The sequence below is a fragment of the Neoarius graeffei genome, chromosome 11 (genome assembly GCF_027579695.1).
Source record: "Neoarius graeffei isolate fNeoGra1 chromosome 11, fNeoGra1.pri, whole genome shotgun sequence".
Taxonomy (NCBI): domain Eukaryota; kingdom Metazoa; phylum Chordata; class Actinopteri; order Siluriformes; family Ariidae; genus Neoarius; species Neoarius graeffei.
In genome coordinates, this window is record NC_083579.1 from 6,022,767 (window position 1) to 6,040,405 (window position 17,639).

Genomic DNA, 17,639 nt, shown 5'->3' on the forward strand with positions numbered 1-17,639 from the left:
ACAGGTAGGGGAATCAATAACTCATTCATGACGAACGCCGTTCCATTCGCAGGTAGAGGAGGAGGGTGTGTGTAAAGTAAGGAATGTGCGCCACCTGCTGGATGAAACTAAACTGCACACCAGGAAGAGAACTTTAACACGGGTCGAAACGGAACCGCAGCGAAAAATATTAACATCAGCTAGAAATATTACACATTTTACACAAATGCATTTTGACTCCCCTGCACTGACAACTCTGTGGAGCATAAAGCAGTTCTATAAAATTCTTTTGTACTCCTGCTCTCTCAGCATGATGTCGTAGCGTTAATACTGTAGGTTTCCTGTATGGTGATTGGCTCGCTGCTCTTGACACTGTTGCAAAACGGCCGCGTGCAAAGCCTGTGGTTGCAAAAATAATAAACGTGATAAGGGAAAACATTTTTTCTGTGTGCCATCGCTGACAACTGAGTGACATAACGACTTGCGAAACATCTTGGGAACAGGTCACACGATACAAACACTCTCCTCTGGTCGAAATTCTGTTGTTTGCGAGGAGAGTTTTGAGCTCAGATGCTCTGAAAGGAATCTCCAGGCCGAACTCTTGGGCTACGCAGGTGGGGTTAGACTCAAATCCCACGCTGTGCCAACAATATTCCAACACTGTCCACAGAAAAGGGGTTCAGACCACGCAAGCTGATTAACTAGAATAGGAAACATATTCAAAGCTTTATATACGAGGAGGACGACGACATCCTTAAATTATATCTATCAGTTTTTTTATTTAATTTGGAAGAGGAAGTGACTATAAACAGACTGTCAGAAAACAGAAACAGACAGATGGACAGATTTAGAGATAGACACAAAGTAGACATGCAAGAAGACAGACAGAAACAAAGAAGATATACATGAAAATTATACAGATACTACAGACAGACAGGTATTAGACACTAGGCAGACAGACACTGTATCGAGACAGGCAGATACTACAGACAGACAGACACTGCAGGCAGGCAGACAGAAAGGCAGGCAGATACTTGAGTGACAGACACTGTAGAGAGACAGGCAGATACTACAGACAGACAGAAATACTAGACAGACACTGCAGGCAGACAGACAGACAGGCAGACACTGTAGAGAGACAGACAGATAGATACTACAGACAGACAGGCAGGCAGGCAGGCAAATACTAGACAGACAGATACTTGACAGACAGACACTAGAGAGACAGGCAGATACAGTAGACAGACAGACAGACACTGCAGGCAGGCAGGCAGACAGATACTTGACAGACACTAGAGAGACAGGCAGATACTGCAGACAGACAAATACTAGACAGACACTGCAGGCAGACGGATACTTGACAGACAGACACTGTAGAGAGACAGGCAGATACTTGACAGACAGGCAGACAAATACTACACAGACTTTGCAGGCAGGCAGGCAGACAGATACTTGACAGACACTGTAGAGAGACAGGGAGATACTGCAGACAGACAAATACTAGACAGACACTGCAGGCAGACAGATACTTGACAGACAGACACTGTAGAGAGACAGGGAGATACTACAGACAGACAAATACTAGACAGACACTGCAGGCAGACAGATACTTGACAGACAGACACTAGAGAGACAGGGAGATACTACAGACAGACAAATACTAGACAGACACTGCAGGCAGACAGATACTTGACAGACAGACACTAGAGAGACAGGGAGATACTACAGACAGACAAATACTAGACAGACACTGCAGGCAGACAGATACTTGACAGACAGACACTGTAGAGAGACAGGGAGATACTACAGACAGACAAATACTAGACAGACACTGCAGGCAGACAGATACTTGACAGACAGACACTGTAGAGAGACAGGGAGATACTACAGACAGACAAATACTAGACAGACAGACACTGTAGAGAGACAGGGAGATACTACAGACAGACAAATACTAGACAGACACTGCAGGCAGGCACAGAAAGCAGATATACATGAAGATTAGACAGACAGAAAAAAACTGACACAGAAAGACAGATATATCCAAACAGATGGATAAATATATAATGACAGACAGACAGACCTAATATAAAGATAACTGGTCTGTGTTTGTGAGTTTCCTCTGGTTTCCACGGTGAGTGCTGATGGTCAGAATCCAGCGAGACGTTTAGAGACGACTGCAGGGTCAAATCAAAGTATTTCTTTATCAGCGAGTAGAACTCGACACTAACAGTGTGAATGCGGACACGTCTGCTCTGCCACCAACAAACCTATTCCCTCCTGGTGCTAATCTGTACACCATAAAACTGCTGAAGAAAAACTCTTTGACCTTGCTGTGACCTCGAACCCGTTTGGATCGATTCCAAAATCCAATTAGTTCATGTGGTTACAAAGAAAACTGAAGGTGTGTGTGTGTGTGTGTGTGTGTGTGTGTGTGTTACCTGCAGGAGCAGAATGAACTGTGGGAATCTCTGGATGGGTTTCATCATGAGGCCGTAGAGTGTGACGTGATCTCGACTGCACTCCTGACGTTGCTGAAACACACACACACACACACGTCGTTACAAAAACCATTGTTATTTGCGCACAATTGTTCATAATGACTTTAATGACACTTTTTCTGTAATATGAAATACGTTTGCTTTATGAAATATATTCTACACCATATTACAGCGAGTACACACTGATCAGTGTTTATTATACCGTAGGATGAATCCACACACGCAGTAGTGTTAATAAAAGTGTGTAACTGACCTTCAAGAAATCGAGGAAGCAGGGTTTGGACGCGCAGGCCTTCCTCACCACCGCCATGGCTGTACTGAAGTTATTCACGTACTCGCTGTACGCATCCAGAACCATGGATTTGGAGAACTGAGGGACAGAGAGATGATGCGGATGAGACACTTTAATAATCTGAGCAATAATCTGTTCTTCCTCATCACTGCATGTGTTCACTGTGTGTAACTGTTGATGTGGTGAAGTTTTCTGGGAGGAGATGTTTATTTAACGTTTCTGGAAGGAGTCTCCAGTGCCAGCGCTTTGTACCAGTCAGAGTTAAAGCTGAAACTTTAACAGGAGTTTATGGTGACAGTTAAGGAACGACTGTTTATTGCTGCTATAAAACAAGCGAGAACAGAAACTAATGTGTTCTTACAGTAATGACTGTATAACTGGATAAAAAAAGGCCACGCCTCCTCCTTCAACAAGATTGACACACACAGGCCACGCCTCCTCCTTCACAAAGCCTGACACACACACACACACAGGCCACGCCTCCTCCTTCACCAAGACTGACACACACAAAGGCCACGCCTCCTCCTTCACCAAGATTGACACACACAAAGGCCACGCCTCCTCCTTCACCAAGATTGACACACACAAAGGCCACGCCTTCTTCACCAAGACTGACACACACAAAGGCCACACCTTCTTCACCAAGACTGACACACACACACACACACACACACACAGGCCACGCCTCCTCCTTCACCAAGACTGACACACACACACACACACACAGGCCACGCCTCCTCCTTCACCAAGACTGACACACACAGGCCACGCCTCCTCCTTCACCAAGACTGACAGACACACACACAAGGCCACGCCTCCCTCACTAAGGAGCTGTGGAGTGGTTACATTTCATCACACCACCAGATCATTATTTTCCTGTAACAGCACACCTCTTCACATCTTTATTCCTCATGTAACAACAGTTGACAAAAAAAGACAGTAAAACATTTCAATAAAATAAAAAATAATTCTATCTTCATTTTTAATTCCAACATGATGACCACTCTGTTCCGCCCAGCTGCTGGGATCTTTATCAGGATTTGTTTCAGTTGAAACGCAACACGTTGTGGACTGAAACTCCACTCATGATCGTTTCCTGAACTCACGGAGGCGACGAACACGTCCCCGATGGTCTGGTGCTGGTCCCAGTCCGTCACACGGCTGGCCAGGGCGATCTGGAACATGGCGTGGCACTGCAGGATCTCCCTCACTCGGTAAAACACCGCCTTGCACTTCCTCTCACTCAGCAGCCGAGGCTCCGTGTCCTGCAGCGGCTTCTCATAGTGCTGCAAACAGGAAACAGTCACAACGCGTCAGAGTCGAAGAATAACTTCATTTAATTCATCATCAAAACTAATTCAAGTGTTCCAGAATACACTGAGATTAGAAATGAGAAATTAATGAGCACTTCTGAAACATAATGGTCTTGGTGAAGGAGGTGTGGCCTTTGTATGTGTGTGTCAGTCTTAGTGAGGAGGCGTGTCCTCGTGTATGTGTGTCAGTCTTAGTGAAAGGGGAGTGTCCTCGTGTATGTGTCAGTCTTAGTGAAGGAGGTGTGTCCTCGTGTGTGTGTGTGTGTCAGTCAGTCTTGGTGAAAGGGGAGTGTCCTTGTGTGTGTGTGTGTGTGTGTGTGTGTGTGTGTGTCAGTATTAGTGAAAGGGGAGTGTCCTCGTGTGTGTGTGTGTCAGTCTTAGTGAAAGGGGAGTGTCCTCGTGTGTGTCAGTCTTAGTGAAAGGGGAGTGTCCTCGTGTGTATGTGTGTGTGTGTGTGTGTGTGTGTGTGCGCGCGCGCGTGTGTCAGTCTTAGTGAAAGGGGAGTGTCCTCGTGTGTGTGTGTGTGTGTGTGTGTGTGCGCGCGTGTGTGTCAGTCTTAGTGAAAGGGGAGTGTCCTCGTGTCTGTGTGTGTCAGTCTTAGTGAAAGGGGAGTGTCCTCGTGTGTGTGTGTGTGTATGTCAGTCTTCGTGAAAGGGGAGTGTCCTCGTGCGCGCATGTGTGTGTGTGTCAGTCTTAGTGAAAGGGGAGTGTCCTCGTGTGTATGTGTGTGTGTGTGTGTGTGTGTGTGCGCGCGTGTGTGTCAGTCTTAGTGAAAGGGGAGTGTCCTCGTGTGTGTGTGTGTCAGTCTTAGTGAAAGGGGAGTGTCCTCGTGTGTGTGTGTGTGTATGTCAGTCTTCGTGAAAGGGGAGTGTCCTCGTGCGCGCATGTGTGTGTGTGTCAGTCTTAGTGAAAGGGGAGTGTCCTCGTGTGTATGTGTGTGTGTGTGTGTGTGTGTGTGTGTGCGCGCGTGTGTGTCAGTCTTAGTGAAAGGGGAGTGTCCTCGTGTGTGTGTGTGTGTGTGTGTGTGTGTGTGTGTGCGCGCGCGTGTGTCAGTCTTAGTGAAAGGGGAGTGTCCTCGTGTCTGTGTGTGTCAGTCTTAGTGAAAGGGGAGTGTCCTCGTGTGTGTGTGTGTGTATGTCAGTCTTCGTGAAAGGGGAGTGTCCTCGTGCGCGCATGTGTGTGTGTGTCAGTCTTAGTGAAGGAGGCGTGTGTCAATCCAGAACTCATGCCACTATTTTATACAATTTGTTGGAAAATAATACTAAAGATTCAACAGCTAATATTCACACATACCTCTAATATCCTCTTCAGCGAGTCTAAATAGTTCTTCTCGCTCTCTAATATTGACTCCAGAATACATCTCCTCACCACCTGTTCTCACACACACACACACACACACACTTACTTAAATACCTAAAACAGGGTTTAGACTGTACAATTTTGGTTAGATTTAAAACAGTTGTTTAGCTGCGGTACACTTTAAATTACTTTTTAAAAATCACCATCTTGGACTTTTCCCCCTCACTAGCCGTACTCACCTGCTGTAGGTGGTGATAAAACTCTTACGGGGTTTTAACTGAAAAATACCCTTTATCCTGGGTAATACAGGAAGAACGTACGGATTCTCACATTGCTCTTGAATCAAATTTGTTTAATGAGGAGCCCAAGTGAACTTAATTCATATTACAAATCAGACATCATTCCATACTGAGCACGTTCCCTTTACTTTGGATTATCGCCGTATGCAGCTGTTTCTGATCATTATTAAATGTTGATAACGCGAGTAATACTGTATAAAGCTCTGTTTAACTTGGTGCTGATTTTATTTTCAGCTTTGTGTGTGTTCCGATATTGGAATTTTCAACATCTTGAAATTGTTATTTTAACATTTATATACAAGTTATAGATGAGTGACGTTTCATTTCTGTAGAACCAAAACTCAAAATCATCTTAGGAAGCATAAAATAGTAAATTAAAATGTTAGTTGTGGCTATATAGAAAGTGTGTGTGTGTACCTGTTGTTGAGAGAGGCCCTCAGGGGCGGGGCCTAGTACAGGCTCCACGTTTAAACACTCCACCTCGATGAAGAGCTCGGACGGCTCTTCCTCAAAACATGATGCCTTTCTCTCTAAATCACACGAACAGAAGGTTAAAACAAACATTAAAAAAGGGACGACAGAGATCAGCTTTAACAGCAACTTTCGGATTTTCTGTCTTAACGTGACGTCTTGAATTTGAGAATCAGAAATGAGTTATCATTATCAAGTCCTTAAAGTTCATCTAGATGGAACTAAAACAGGAACAGAGTTAAAGGAGAACTGAAGGCAAATTTTTTATCATCAAAATTCTATTTATCTCGTTTTATTAAATATCGGAATGCATTTTTGATCGCTATTTTGTCGCTGCAATAGCAAGTTATGAGTGTTTTGAAATATGCTCTGAAAAGCCTAGGTCACAACCGGCCGTACGTGCTCCTACGGCCGGTCTACGTGCAAAAAACGCAAGAAACGCACGGAGGGCGCGCGTGTGACGTGCTGATTTTCGAGCCGTAGACCGGCCGCAGAGGTTCTTTGTCATGTCAAACAAACTCTACGGACGCTTACGGTTTTTTCAGGTTGCAAGACAAACTTATGGCCAACGTGCGTCTTTCTCCACGAAAAAAAAAAAACGCAGCGATTTGGGAAACGCCAAAAATCGCACGTCCGGTTGTGACCTAGGCTTAATATATCAGTCCAAATGTCAAAACAACAGCCGTAAACGAGATTCGTTGAGACCTGTGCGAGACATCGTAGGACGGAAGTAAAACGTACAGCGGAAATCAAAGTGACCGACATCTGCCAACATTGTCAAAAGACACGTGCGCCCTCTTTCGAATGCTGGTGTAATCAAGCTGGAAGTTTTATTTGTTTTGATAGCAATCAGGAAAGCTTGAAAAAACTAGGCAGTAATCGTCATTTAAACTCATTTTTGTGCAATACTTCGTTTGGAAAACAGTTTTCAAAATGGCGGCACTGACACCTGGCTGACGCTTCGTGTTTCGAAGTCTCGCACAAGTCTCGTGAAGATCGTGCGGATAAGCGACGCCTGCCGTGGACCAAACGAACTAAATTCAACACGGCTAAAAACCGAATAGGCCGAAAAGTGTAATATTTAATTGCAATTAGTTGCCAATACGAGTCACGATATAAGGTTACTAAAACCGAAAACGTAATTGAATAACACGTTAATTAAGAAATAAAGCAAGTTTAAAAATGAATTCAGTTCTCCTTTAGGTAAGAAATAAAAAGGCCTACGGATGAACTGTGATAGAAAACTAATCAGTGACGAACAACAGTATGACTCCGCCCCTTGGTAACATGAAAAGAAACAGCTCATCTTGTGATGAAGAAAGCGCAAGTGTACGTGCAGAATTCCTTCCTACCATGGCCAAAAGATTTAGTTCGAATGAAGGACTTTCCCTTCTTCACCGCCGCTTTAGTCTTCTCCAGGCCGTCTTTGGTGCCGTGCTTCGCCGCCCTCACAAGCTTTTGCATCTGTTTCCATAACAACAAACATCAAATCACGCAAACTCGTGCAAAAGCAAACGATTTATTCTTCATTCAGGGAGCCGTTACTTTTTACGACCGGAACGGTATTAATCCAGACTGTTGGGCCACAGCACACTTCAGCCTACTCCTGCCACTCAGTAATGGTGCTAACCACCATGCCGCTTGATTTTAGTACATTAATAAATTGATTATACGTTATTACTTCCCACCTCTGGTGCGAACTAAACAATAGTTTTCAATATGGTATTTCCAACTCAACACCTATCCTATTTACAGTGGTGCTTGAAAGTTTGTGAACCCTTTAGAATTTTCCATATTTCTGCATAAATATGACCTAAAACATCATCAGATTTTCACACAAGTCCTAAAAGTAGATAAAGAGAACCCAGTTAAACAAATGAGACAAAAATATTATACTTGGTCATTTATTTATTGAAGAAAATGGTCCAATATTACATATCTGTGAGTGGCAAAAGTATGTGAACCTTTGCTTTCAGTATCTGGTGTGACCCCCTTGTGCAGCAATAACTGCAACTAAACGTTTGCGGTAACTGTTGATCAGTCCTGCACACCGGCTTGGAGGAATTTTAGCCCATTCCTCCATACAGAACAGCTTCAACTCTGGGATGTTGGTGGGTTTCCTCACATGAACTGCTCGCTTCAGGTCCTTCCACAACATTTCGATTGGATTAAGGTCAGGACTTTGACTTGGCCATTCCAAAACATTAACTTTATTCTTCTTTATCCATTCTTTGGTAGAACAACTTGTGTGCTTCGGGTCGTTGTCTTGCTGCATGACCCACCTTCTCTTGAGATTCAGTTCATGGACAGATGTCCTGACATTTTCCTTTTGAATTCACTGGTATAATCCAGAATTCATTGTTCCATCAATGATGGCAAGCCGTCCTGGCCCAGATGCAGCAAAACAGGCCCAAACCATGATACTACCACCACCATGTTTCATAGATGGGATAAGGTTCTTATGCTGGAATGCAGTGTTTTCCTTTCTCCAAACATAATGCTTCTCATTTAAACCAAAAAGTTCTATTTTGGTCTCATCCGCCCACAAAGCATTTTTCCAATAGCCTTCTGGCTTGTCCACATGATCTTTAGCAATTTGCAGACGAGCAGCAATGTTCTTTTTGGAGAGCAGTGGCTTTCTCCTTGCAACCCTGCCATGCACACCATTGTTGTTCAGTGTTCTCCTGATGATGGACTCATGAACATTAACATTAGCCAATGTGAGAGAGGCCTTCAGTTGCTTAGAAGTTACCCTGGGGTCTTTTGTGACCTCGCCGACTATTACACGCCTTGCTCTTGGAGTGATCTTTGTTGGTCACCCACTCCTGGGGAGGGGAACAGTGGTCTTGAATTTCCTCCATTTGTACACAATCTGTCTGACTGTGGATTGCTGGAGTCCAAACTCTTTAGAGATGATTTTGTAACCTTTTCCAGCCTGATGAGCATCAACAACGCTTTTTCTGAGGCCCTCAGAAATCTCCTTTGTTCGTGCCATGATACACTTCCACAAACATGTGTCGTGAAGATCAGACTTTGATAGATCCCTGTTCTTTAAATACAACAGGGTGCCCACTCACACCTGATTGTCATCCCATTGATTGAAAACACCTGACTCTGATTTCACCTTCAAATTAACTGCTAATGCTAGTGGTTCACATACTTTTGCCACTCACAGATATGTAATATTGGATCATTTTCCTCAATAAATAAATGACCAAGTATAATATTTTTGTCTCATTTGTTTAACTGGGTTCTCTTTATCTACTTTTAGGACTTGTGTGAAAATCTGATGATGTTTTCGGTCATATTTATGCAGAAATATAGACAATTCTAAAGGGTTCACAAACTTTCAAGCACCACTGTATATGCATGAATTTTTTTAACCTTCACAAAGTCGTCCAAAACCTGAAACTGCTGGAGCAGTCACTACACAACGTGCATTTATCGTGAACAGGAACACTTTAAATGACATGCAAAGCAACACGGAAGACCACGCCCACAAAACAGACACCCACAAACATGAAGTTTCCATCCGTCTGTTTTTAGTTTTCCCCGTATAAATTCTCCTCCACAAACAAATTAAATGATGTGGTAAATAAATGCTCCAGTTTCTCTGGCTTTTCCCACACCACCCTTCAAAACATACGCTAGGTTGTCTTGCCAGCTAGTTAGCACACGGACTCGCACATTCAACAGTCTTTCTGTTTTGTACAGATAATATGGTTGGTTTAAAAATAAATAAATCCTAAAACTCTTGATTTCAACTCCATTTTATTGATAAAAAGCTTTTAAACAAAGGACAGGGTCACGAATCAGCTTTCCTGATGTCTACAGAAAGAAAACCTGTGCTAGAATCCTGATTTGCTAGCCAGCTTGCACACTTGCTAGCATGTTTATTAGCGAGTTATCTTGCAAATAAAGTTTAGTTCCCATGTACAGATAATGTATTTGGCTAAATAAAATCCCTGCTAACTATCAGATTGAATACCTAGCTTCTACACTCGCTAATGTGTTAACGAGTTAGCTTTCATGAATATCTAGAAGCTAAGTTTCATCTGCTGTCCTAGACAAACTGAGAAACACAAGAGTCATGCTAACTAGCTGATTAGCAAAACAGTTTTCTGCAAGCTAACTTAAATGTACTTCATGGTTCGTACTTAAAACTAACAGTAATTAGCTAACTGGCTCGCAAAACAGCAATCAAATCAGATAGTTAGCATGGACTTTAGGCAGCCAAATGTAATTTGCTAATAAATCCAGTTTGCTAAATACTGAACGAACTTGTGTGTCATGTCCAGATGCAACAGTGAGCTAATTATTTGTTTGACTGAAGGATATTTTATGGATATTTTCATTTCTAAACTGTTACACTTAGTTTAGCTACTGAAGTCTGCGCTAAGGCTAGTATCTCACTGGGCTGCGACAGCTTGCGAACGTCATTTTCAAAAGCGTCTTGAAACATTCGCGGGCCTTGTCAATTTCCTCGCAAAGTGTCGCTCCTTCGTCGCTGAAATTTTGAACGTGTTCAAAAAATTCGTGCGACAAAATTTCTCTCAAAATAGCCGCAAATATGTCACTGGTGTCGCAAAGCCGTCGTGAACCCTTCTCGAGTCAGTTTCCGTGAGGCTTCCTCTACTTCCCTGCCTGCCGAGGGAAAGCCGGGCTGCGACAGCCTGCGACTAGTTGGAGACACAACAATTGCGGTAAAATATATCTCATCTCATTATCTGTAGCCGCTTTATCCTGTCCTACAGGGTCGCAGGCAAGCTGGAGCCTATCCCAGATGACTATGGGCGAAAGGCGGGGTACACCCTGGACAAGTCGCCAGGTCATCACAGGGCTGACACATAGACACAGACAACCATTCACACTCACATTCACACCTACGCTCAATTTAGAGTCACCAGTTAACCTAACCTGCATGTCTTTGGACTGTGGGGGAAACCGGAGCACCCGGAGGAAACCCACGCGGACATGTGGAGAACATGCAAACTCCACACAGAAAGGCCCTCGCCGGCCATGGGGCTCGAACCCGGACCTTCTTGCTGTGAGGCGACAGCGCTAACCACTACACCACCGTGCCGCCCGCGGTAAAATATGCGAATATCAATTCAGTGTGATTCCAAGTGAAAATTGTCGCTAATTTGCATTTGCAATTGTTGTGTCTCCAACTAGTCGCAGGCTGTCGCAGCCCAGTGAGATACTGGCTTAAGACTCATCTTGCCACTTGAGCTAAACAGTTTTTTTAAATTGCAATTCTTTGTAAAAATTTAGCAAAAAACATTTGGATGGAAACGTAGCTACAGAGATGCTAATGCTAGCATACTACCATAGTGACGATGGAAGGATGACAGACATGAGACCCACCACCAGCAGGGTGTTAAACAGCGGAAGGAATAGGATGGATAGAGATATATGGATGGATGGATGGATGGACGGACGGACGGACAGAAGGATGGACGGACTTTTTTGTTTGTTTGTTACCTTCTGCTCATGTTTGTGTTTTAGCTGCTGCAGCTCAACCGCACCCACTGCATTGGCCATGAGATCTTTCACCTTGCGCTCATAGTGCTCTTTCAAGCGTGTCAGATCTTGAGAGAGCTGCGTAAAGAGCAGCAGAGAGGAGCATTACACACACACACACACACACACACCATCACTGCCATTCAAAGACCGTTTCAGTGCAACTTTCCTGAAAAGTCGCTGCAGTTGAATTGAAAGGCTTCATTACTAAAACTCCAGCTTTTTGTACAGACGACACAACATAAATATTATTTTACACACCAGTCAGTGTGTGTACGCCATTTCCTCAGTAATAATTCACCCAAGACTGTCCTGCAGCGTCTAAAAGCAGTCACCGTGTTTAAGAGACGAGTCCACACTGAAATTTGGTTTGTAAGTGAAATTAACATAACTACAATTTTTTTTTTTTTAGTAAATTTACCATCATATTTGTGGAGAATGTTAATATTCCTGGCAGTTTTGTCTCATTTTCATAATCGTTGTCTCTTTACGTTACTTGTAGATCTTGATTTCACGTGCATGTTTTTCTCAAAATTCGACAATCCAAATCTACCGGTCAAATTTTCTTAGCGTTCCGAGACGCAACATTTATAAACGTTCCTGCAGTGCTCTGCATCGTAGACGCACGAACACAAATATTTCTTTAATCGCGTTCTTGAAAATTGTATTCGGGAACGTTATTTGTGTTCCGATGTGTACGTTAGCCTACTATTTTTCACAACACTGCAGTGACGTGTTGACACGCTAACATTCAGGCAACCTTAACAAAACGTTCAACTTCATTAGTTATGCCGACATACTCGATTGCTAAATTGTTAACCCATCACCTATAGTTAACAGCTAGCTTATACTCGGGCTACATCCACACGACAACGGCAACGAGATTTTTTTTTTTTAAATATCGCGTCCACATGGGCAACGGATCAGTAAAATATCAGGTACTTATGGCAACGCAACGCTTGCTGAAAACGATGCAATACACATGCCACACCTCTACGTGTGCTGTAAGACGGTCCCATCGGAGACACTAGAACAATAGAAGAAGTAGACGCATGCACATAAACCCCTTCTTCTGTAGCATCAGCCACATAAAGTTTTGATTATTAATCAGTAGCGTAAAACGAAAGACACGGAAAGAGGAATGAACGGGGGTAGATGGAAGCCGGTACACCAACATTCTGATATCCTCCAGAATTCTTTAATGGTCCGGAATAAATTGAATGCTACACATTGATGGATTACTTTGTTCTTCTACGCCCTTTTTGAGGAATGTATTGTTGGACTTAAACCAACATCTGAAGAGGTGAGATCGCTCCTTTTTTTTTTTTCCTATGTTTGCTGGCGGGATTGTTTTTGTTTTTGGAAAGCGCACGGGCGGTGCGCGGTTTGGTACTGCTTCCGCAGTGTTTGGACTAAAGACTCTGCCCTAAGGGCTATTCTCTCTCTCTCTCTCTCTCTCTCTCTCTGCACCATTACACAATAAATATTCACAGTGAAAATATTTTGTAAGCGCGTTTCATGAACCAAGTTATAGGATTTGTTGACAACTCGCATCGAGTTCGTTACACTTCTACCCGGCGTGAAGCACTGACAGTCATGTGGTTGTGACGTCATCGTAAACAAATCCGTTCTACTTATCCAGACGACTTCGCAACGGCGCCGTTGCCAGATCTTTCCACTCTGGAACCCGTTCTCAAAAGATTTCGTTTTGGGGCACCCAAAACGCCGGTGCCGTGTGGACGCCAGGCCGAAACGATAAACAATTTTATCAGATTCACCTGAATCCGTTGCCGTGTGGACAGGGCCTCAGTGTTCGCGTTTCCTAGTTGCCTAGCAACAGTGCTTTTACGACTTGAATATCAAAAGCATGAATTTTCAGTTTGATTTGAACACGCTGTTCGATATGATCTTAAATTCTGTCTCTTTAAAGAAAGAACTGATGCAGATACCCGTTTATGTAAATGACAGTGTTTATGATTCCGTACTCTGTTAATCCATCCCCTAAAACAGCGCTTTCGAGTAATATAAATAAACAAACAAACATCCTAGTCTAGGTTAATTTTTCCATATCGGTCTCCATATGCAAGGAAAAATATGTACATATATTTGATCATATACAAAATATGCAATGTCTAATGTTCAGGTTTCTCAGTTAAATAAATATAGAAATAAATAAAAAGATAGATAAATAAACAAAACACACCACTTTCCCTCGTTCCTATTGGCACTTGTGGCCTCATGTTCTTTATATTTTGCCCCGCCCACTTTCACGCAACTATTTTGTCTCGTTGCGTTGCTCCCAATGTTAGCATTTAAAAAAAATATATATATATATATATATATATATATATATATTTATTATATACACATCTCACACACACACAATACTGTGCAAAAGTCTTCGGCACCCTATTTTTTTTTCATACAAACTTTATTCTAGATTTCTATTTTATGACTTCTACATCAGGGCTTTTCAAAGTGTGGGGCGTGCCTCCCCTAGGGGGCGCCAGACTTCTTCAGGAGGGGCGCAATGTGAGGAAAAATAAACCAGAATAAGTTACTATTGCGGACATTTAGCGAACTTCAGCTAGCCTTTGCCAGAGACAAAATGGACCGATTTTTAGTACCTAAAGCTACAGTGAGTGAGGAGACAGAGTCTGGGCCAAGCAAAAAAAACCCAGACCCTCCAGGATTTCACGATGTTGCGATTTGCATCTTCAACACAAATTCAACCAATCCCCGCGAATTCAGGGCGGTGCTGCAATTATATCCAATCACCGCAACCTTCCCGCAAATTTGACCAATCGTTGGCGTCGTCTTGAGGTGACGTCGACAAACTACCTTCCGCCTTACTTCCGTGTATACGTTCAAGAGAAGCAGCATGCACGCAGTGTTGCCAGATTGGGTGGTTTCAAGTGCATTTTGGCGGGTTTTGAACATATTTTGGGCTGGAAAACGTCAGCAGTATCTGGCAACACTGCATGTGCGAGTCAGTGTTTATGTAGGCTTAAATTCTGTTACTGAAAGTGTGTGATGTTTACAGTGAAGGACTGTGTGCACTTTACATTATTTTATTACTTAATACAAGAAATTAATGGATGCCAACATTTTTGCCAAAATGGTATTTTATTTTCCATTGTTTAGGCAGTTTCAGCATCATACTGTGAGATTCTGTTCAAATTGTTTTTTTTTCTTCTATGAAGTCTGAGCCATTTATTTTATTAGTTTATAATTATTGTTTAATTTAGTCTTCAGGAGAGACTGCCTGCACACAGCACTAGTATTAATAGTTTTTTTTTTCTTTACATGAAAGCTGAGGCATTTATATTATATTTTAAGGAAACTTCATGTTGTGCTGTGAGGTTCTCTGCACTTTAACTTTTGAACCAACAGGTGCATTTGGATAAGTAAAGCCTATTTTTCTGCATTTTTGTAGTCCTGGTAATCTTTTATATTGGTAAAGTTGTTTACAGGACCATTTCTCAGTGTCTTTGTTTTTTTAATCAATAGTTTTTCAGTAATAACTTAATATTTAACATATCACTCAATTTTAATCACAAAAAGAGAAAATCGCAACAATTTCTCGCAACTTTCACTTCCTCCCGCAATGTAATCGCAACAAAAACCTAAAAAACACCGCAACTTTCAGCGCAATTTTTTGGAAACCCCCGCAACATCAGACATTTTAGCCCGCAACAATCACAAAAAAGGCCCACGGAATCCTGGGGGGACTGAAAAAAGAAGGAAGTCTGACCACGATTATTTAAAGTTTGGATTTTCATGGACTGGATCTGAAGACGCTGCACTGCCACAGTGTGTTGTCTGCCAAGAGGTGCTAGCTAACGCTGCTATGAGATGTTTAAAATGTGTAAAACAAGATGTTTTAAAAAGAAAAGCACAGATGTTTAAAACGTGTAAAAGAAAAAAATAAAAATGTGTACAACAACCATTTTTTTAAATACGAATGGAACATTAAGTATAGCAACAACAAAAATTGTAAGGGGGGGGCGCTGTTGTTTATTTGCTCTCTGAGGGGGGGCTCACTCTCCCACACTTTGAAAACCCCTGGTCTACATTATCGAGTCAAAACATTACAAAAACAATTTAGAGTTCCAAACATTTGTTTTCCAGCGCAAAATTAAATGTTACAGGGAAAAAAAAAAGTTTGTATCTGAGTGGCATATTTCATAAGAGAGCACTTTTCAGATTAAAAAAGAAAACATAACGAAGGCTACTTTTTTCTCTGCAAAATGAAGAAGCGAGTGTGACAATCAAAGTGTCCAGAAGAACCGTGGCTGGTTCTGTAAGACGCTCAGTAAAACCTACAGATCATTTCCGCATAAAACTGACCTCACTGGACCGGAGACTAAAGCAAAGGGTCGTCTCACTCCAAATTACATCGCGAGTTGGCCTCATGGTTAGCGTGTCCTTCTCTCAACCGGGAGATCGCGAGTTCTTCTCAGTCGGGTCATACCAAAGACCATCATCAAAATGGTACCTACTGCCGTCTGGCAAGGCACGCTGCAATACAGATGCGAGTAGGGAAGTCAAACTCTCGCGGTTACCAGAGGACCCGCCCCCCACCGTAACCCTAGCTGTATAGGTGAGAGACCGAGGGCTATGGAAAAGGAGATCGGCGCTGCACCCATACGCCTCAAAAGAGCTGATTAGTACTGGGACAGGACACTGCCTGGGAAAACCAGATTCTGGCGTGGAAGGGACTTTTTTTTTTTTTTGCGCTTACTGTTTATAGTATTTTTTTTTTTTAATATTGAAACATTTCATTATTTTTGGCTGACAGCATTTCTTTACATGTGTCTCAGACTTTTGCACAGGACTGCGTATTTACAGTGCATCAACATATCTAAGATATATGGAATGACTACTTTTTATATCTGTCAAAAATACATACATATAACATTTTATCAACATATTTTGAGATCCTTGCAAATAGTGTAGTGTCATGCTGGGACCAGAAGATCCAGGCTGCATCCAGATACTCATGATGTTCAAGTGCCTGCTGTAGGACGTTCTGCAAGAATGTGAGCGAGTACTAACACAACTCGGATGCACTAATCCGCCATATTACCTGTCCTCTGACCTGGATGTTCACGGATGACGTATACACACACGCAGAGAAATTAAAAAAAAAAAAAAAAAAGCAGAAATATTTCAACAATTCCACGCCACTCCAACAACTGGCTTTGCTCCAGTCCACACTGTTTTTTGGGGGTTTTTTTTTGGTTGGTTGGTTGGTTTTCTTTTTGTTTCCCCCACATTAATTATTCTTCTTTGGATAATTGGAGTCTCCAGTTGAATTATGGGATATAATAGTGTGGTACGTTTGTTTAGTCTGGATGTAGAAGATCATCCAGGTGCTGTTTAATGACTAGTAAATGCCTACTGAATATCTGGACATCTTACGTACTGCTTTTTGCGTAACCAGATGCAGCCCAAAACACAATATTATACAACCCCGATTCCAAAAAAGTTGGGACAAAGTACAAATTGTAAATAAAAACGGAATGCAATAATTTACAAATCTCAAAAACTGATATTGTATTCACAATAGAACATAGACAACATATCAAATGTCGAAAGTGAGACATTTTGAAATTTCATGCTAAATATTAGCTCATTTGAAATTTCATGACAGCAACACATCTCAAAAAAGTTGGGACAGGGGCAATAAGAGGCTGGAAAAGTTAAAGGTATAAAAAAGGAACAGCTGGAGGACCAAATTGCAACTCATTAGGTCAACTGGCAATAGGTCATTAACATGACTGGGTATAAAAAGAGCATCTTGGAGTGGCAGCGGCTCTCAGAAGTAAAGATGGGAAGAGGATCACCAATCCCCCTAATTCTGCACCGACAAATAGTGGAGCAATATCAGAAAGGAGTTCGACAGTGTAAAATTGCAAAGAGTTTGAACATATCATCATCTACAGTGCATAATATCATC

The 17,639-nt window shown here is 42.3% G+C and overlaps 1 protein-coding gene across 5 annotated transcripts in view; it reads right to left on the reverse strand.

Annotated features, from left to right (window-relative positions):
- The window catches only part of arhgef10 (Rho guanine nucleotide exchange factor (GEF) 10), a 198,651-nt gene that overhangs the window by 101,661 nt on the left and 79,351 nt on the right, over positions 1-17,639 (reverse strand). For 4 of the 5 annotated variants that reach the window (XM_060933319.1, XM_060933320.1, XM_060933318.1 and 1 more), the window contains exons 9-15: positions 11,639-11,755; positions 7,507-7,618; positions 6,101-6,213; positions 5,379-5,456; positions 3,879-4,058; positions 2,734-2,850; positions 2,421-2,513 (exon numbers count right to left, since the gene is read on the reverse strand). In XM_060933319.1, the coding sequence (XP_060789302.1) occupies positions 2,421-2,513; positions 2,734-2,850; positions 3,879-4,058; positions 5,379-5,456; positions 6,101-6,213; positions 7,507-7,618; positions 11,639-11,755 (810 nt within the window). The remainder of the gene's footprint in view (positions 1-2,420; positions 2,514-2,733; positions 2,851-3,878; positions 4,059-5,378; positions 5,457-6,100; positions 6,214-7,506; positions 7,619-11,638; positions 11,756-17,639) is intronic. The other variant, XM_060933321.1, reaches the window with a different exon arrangement.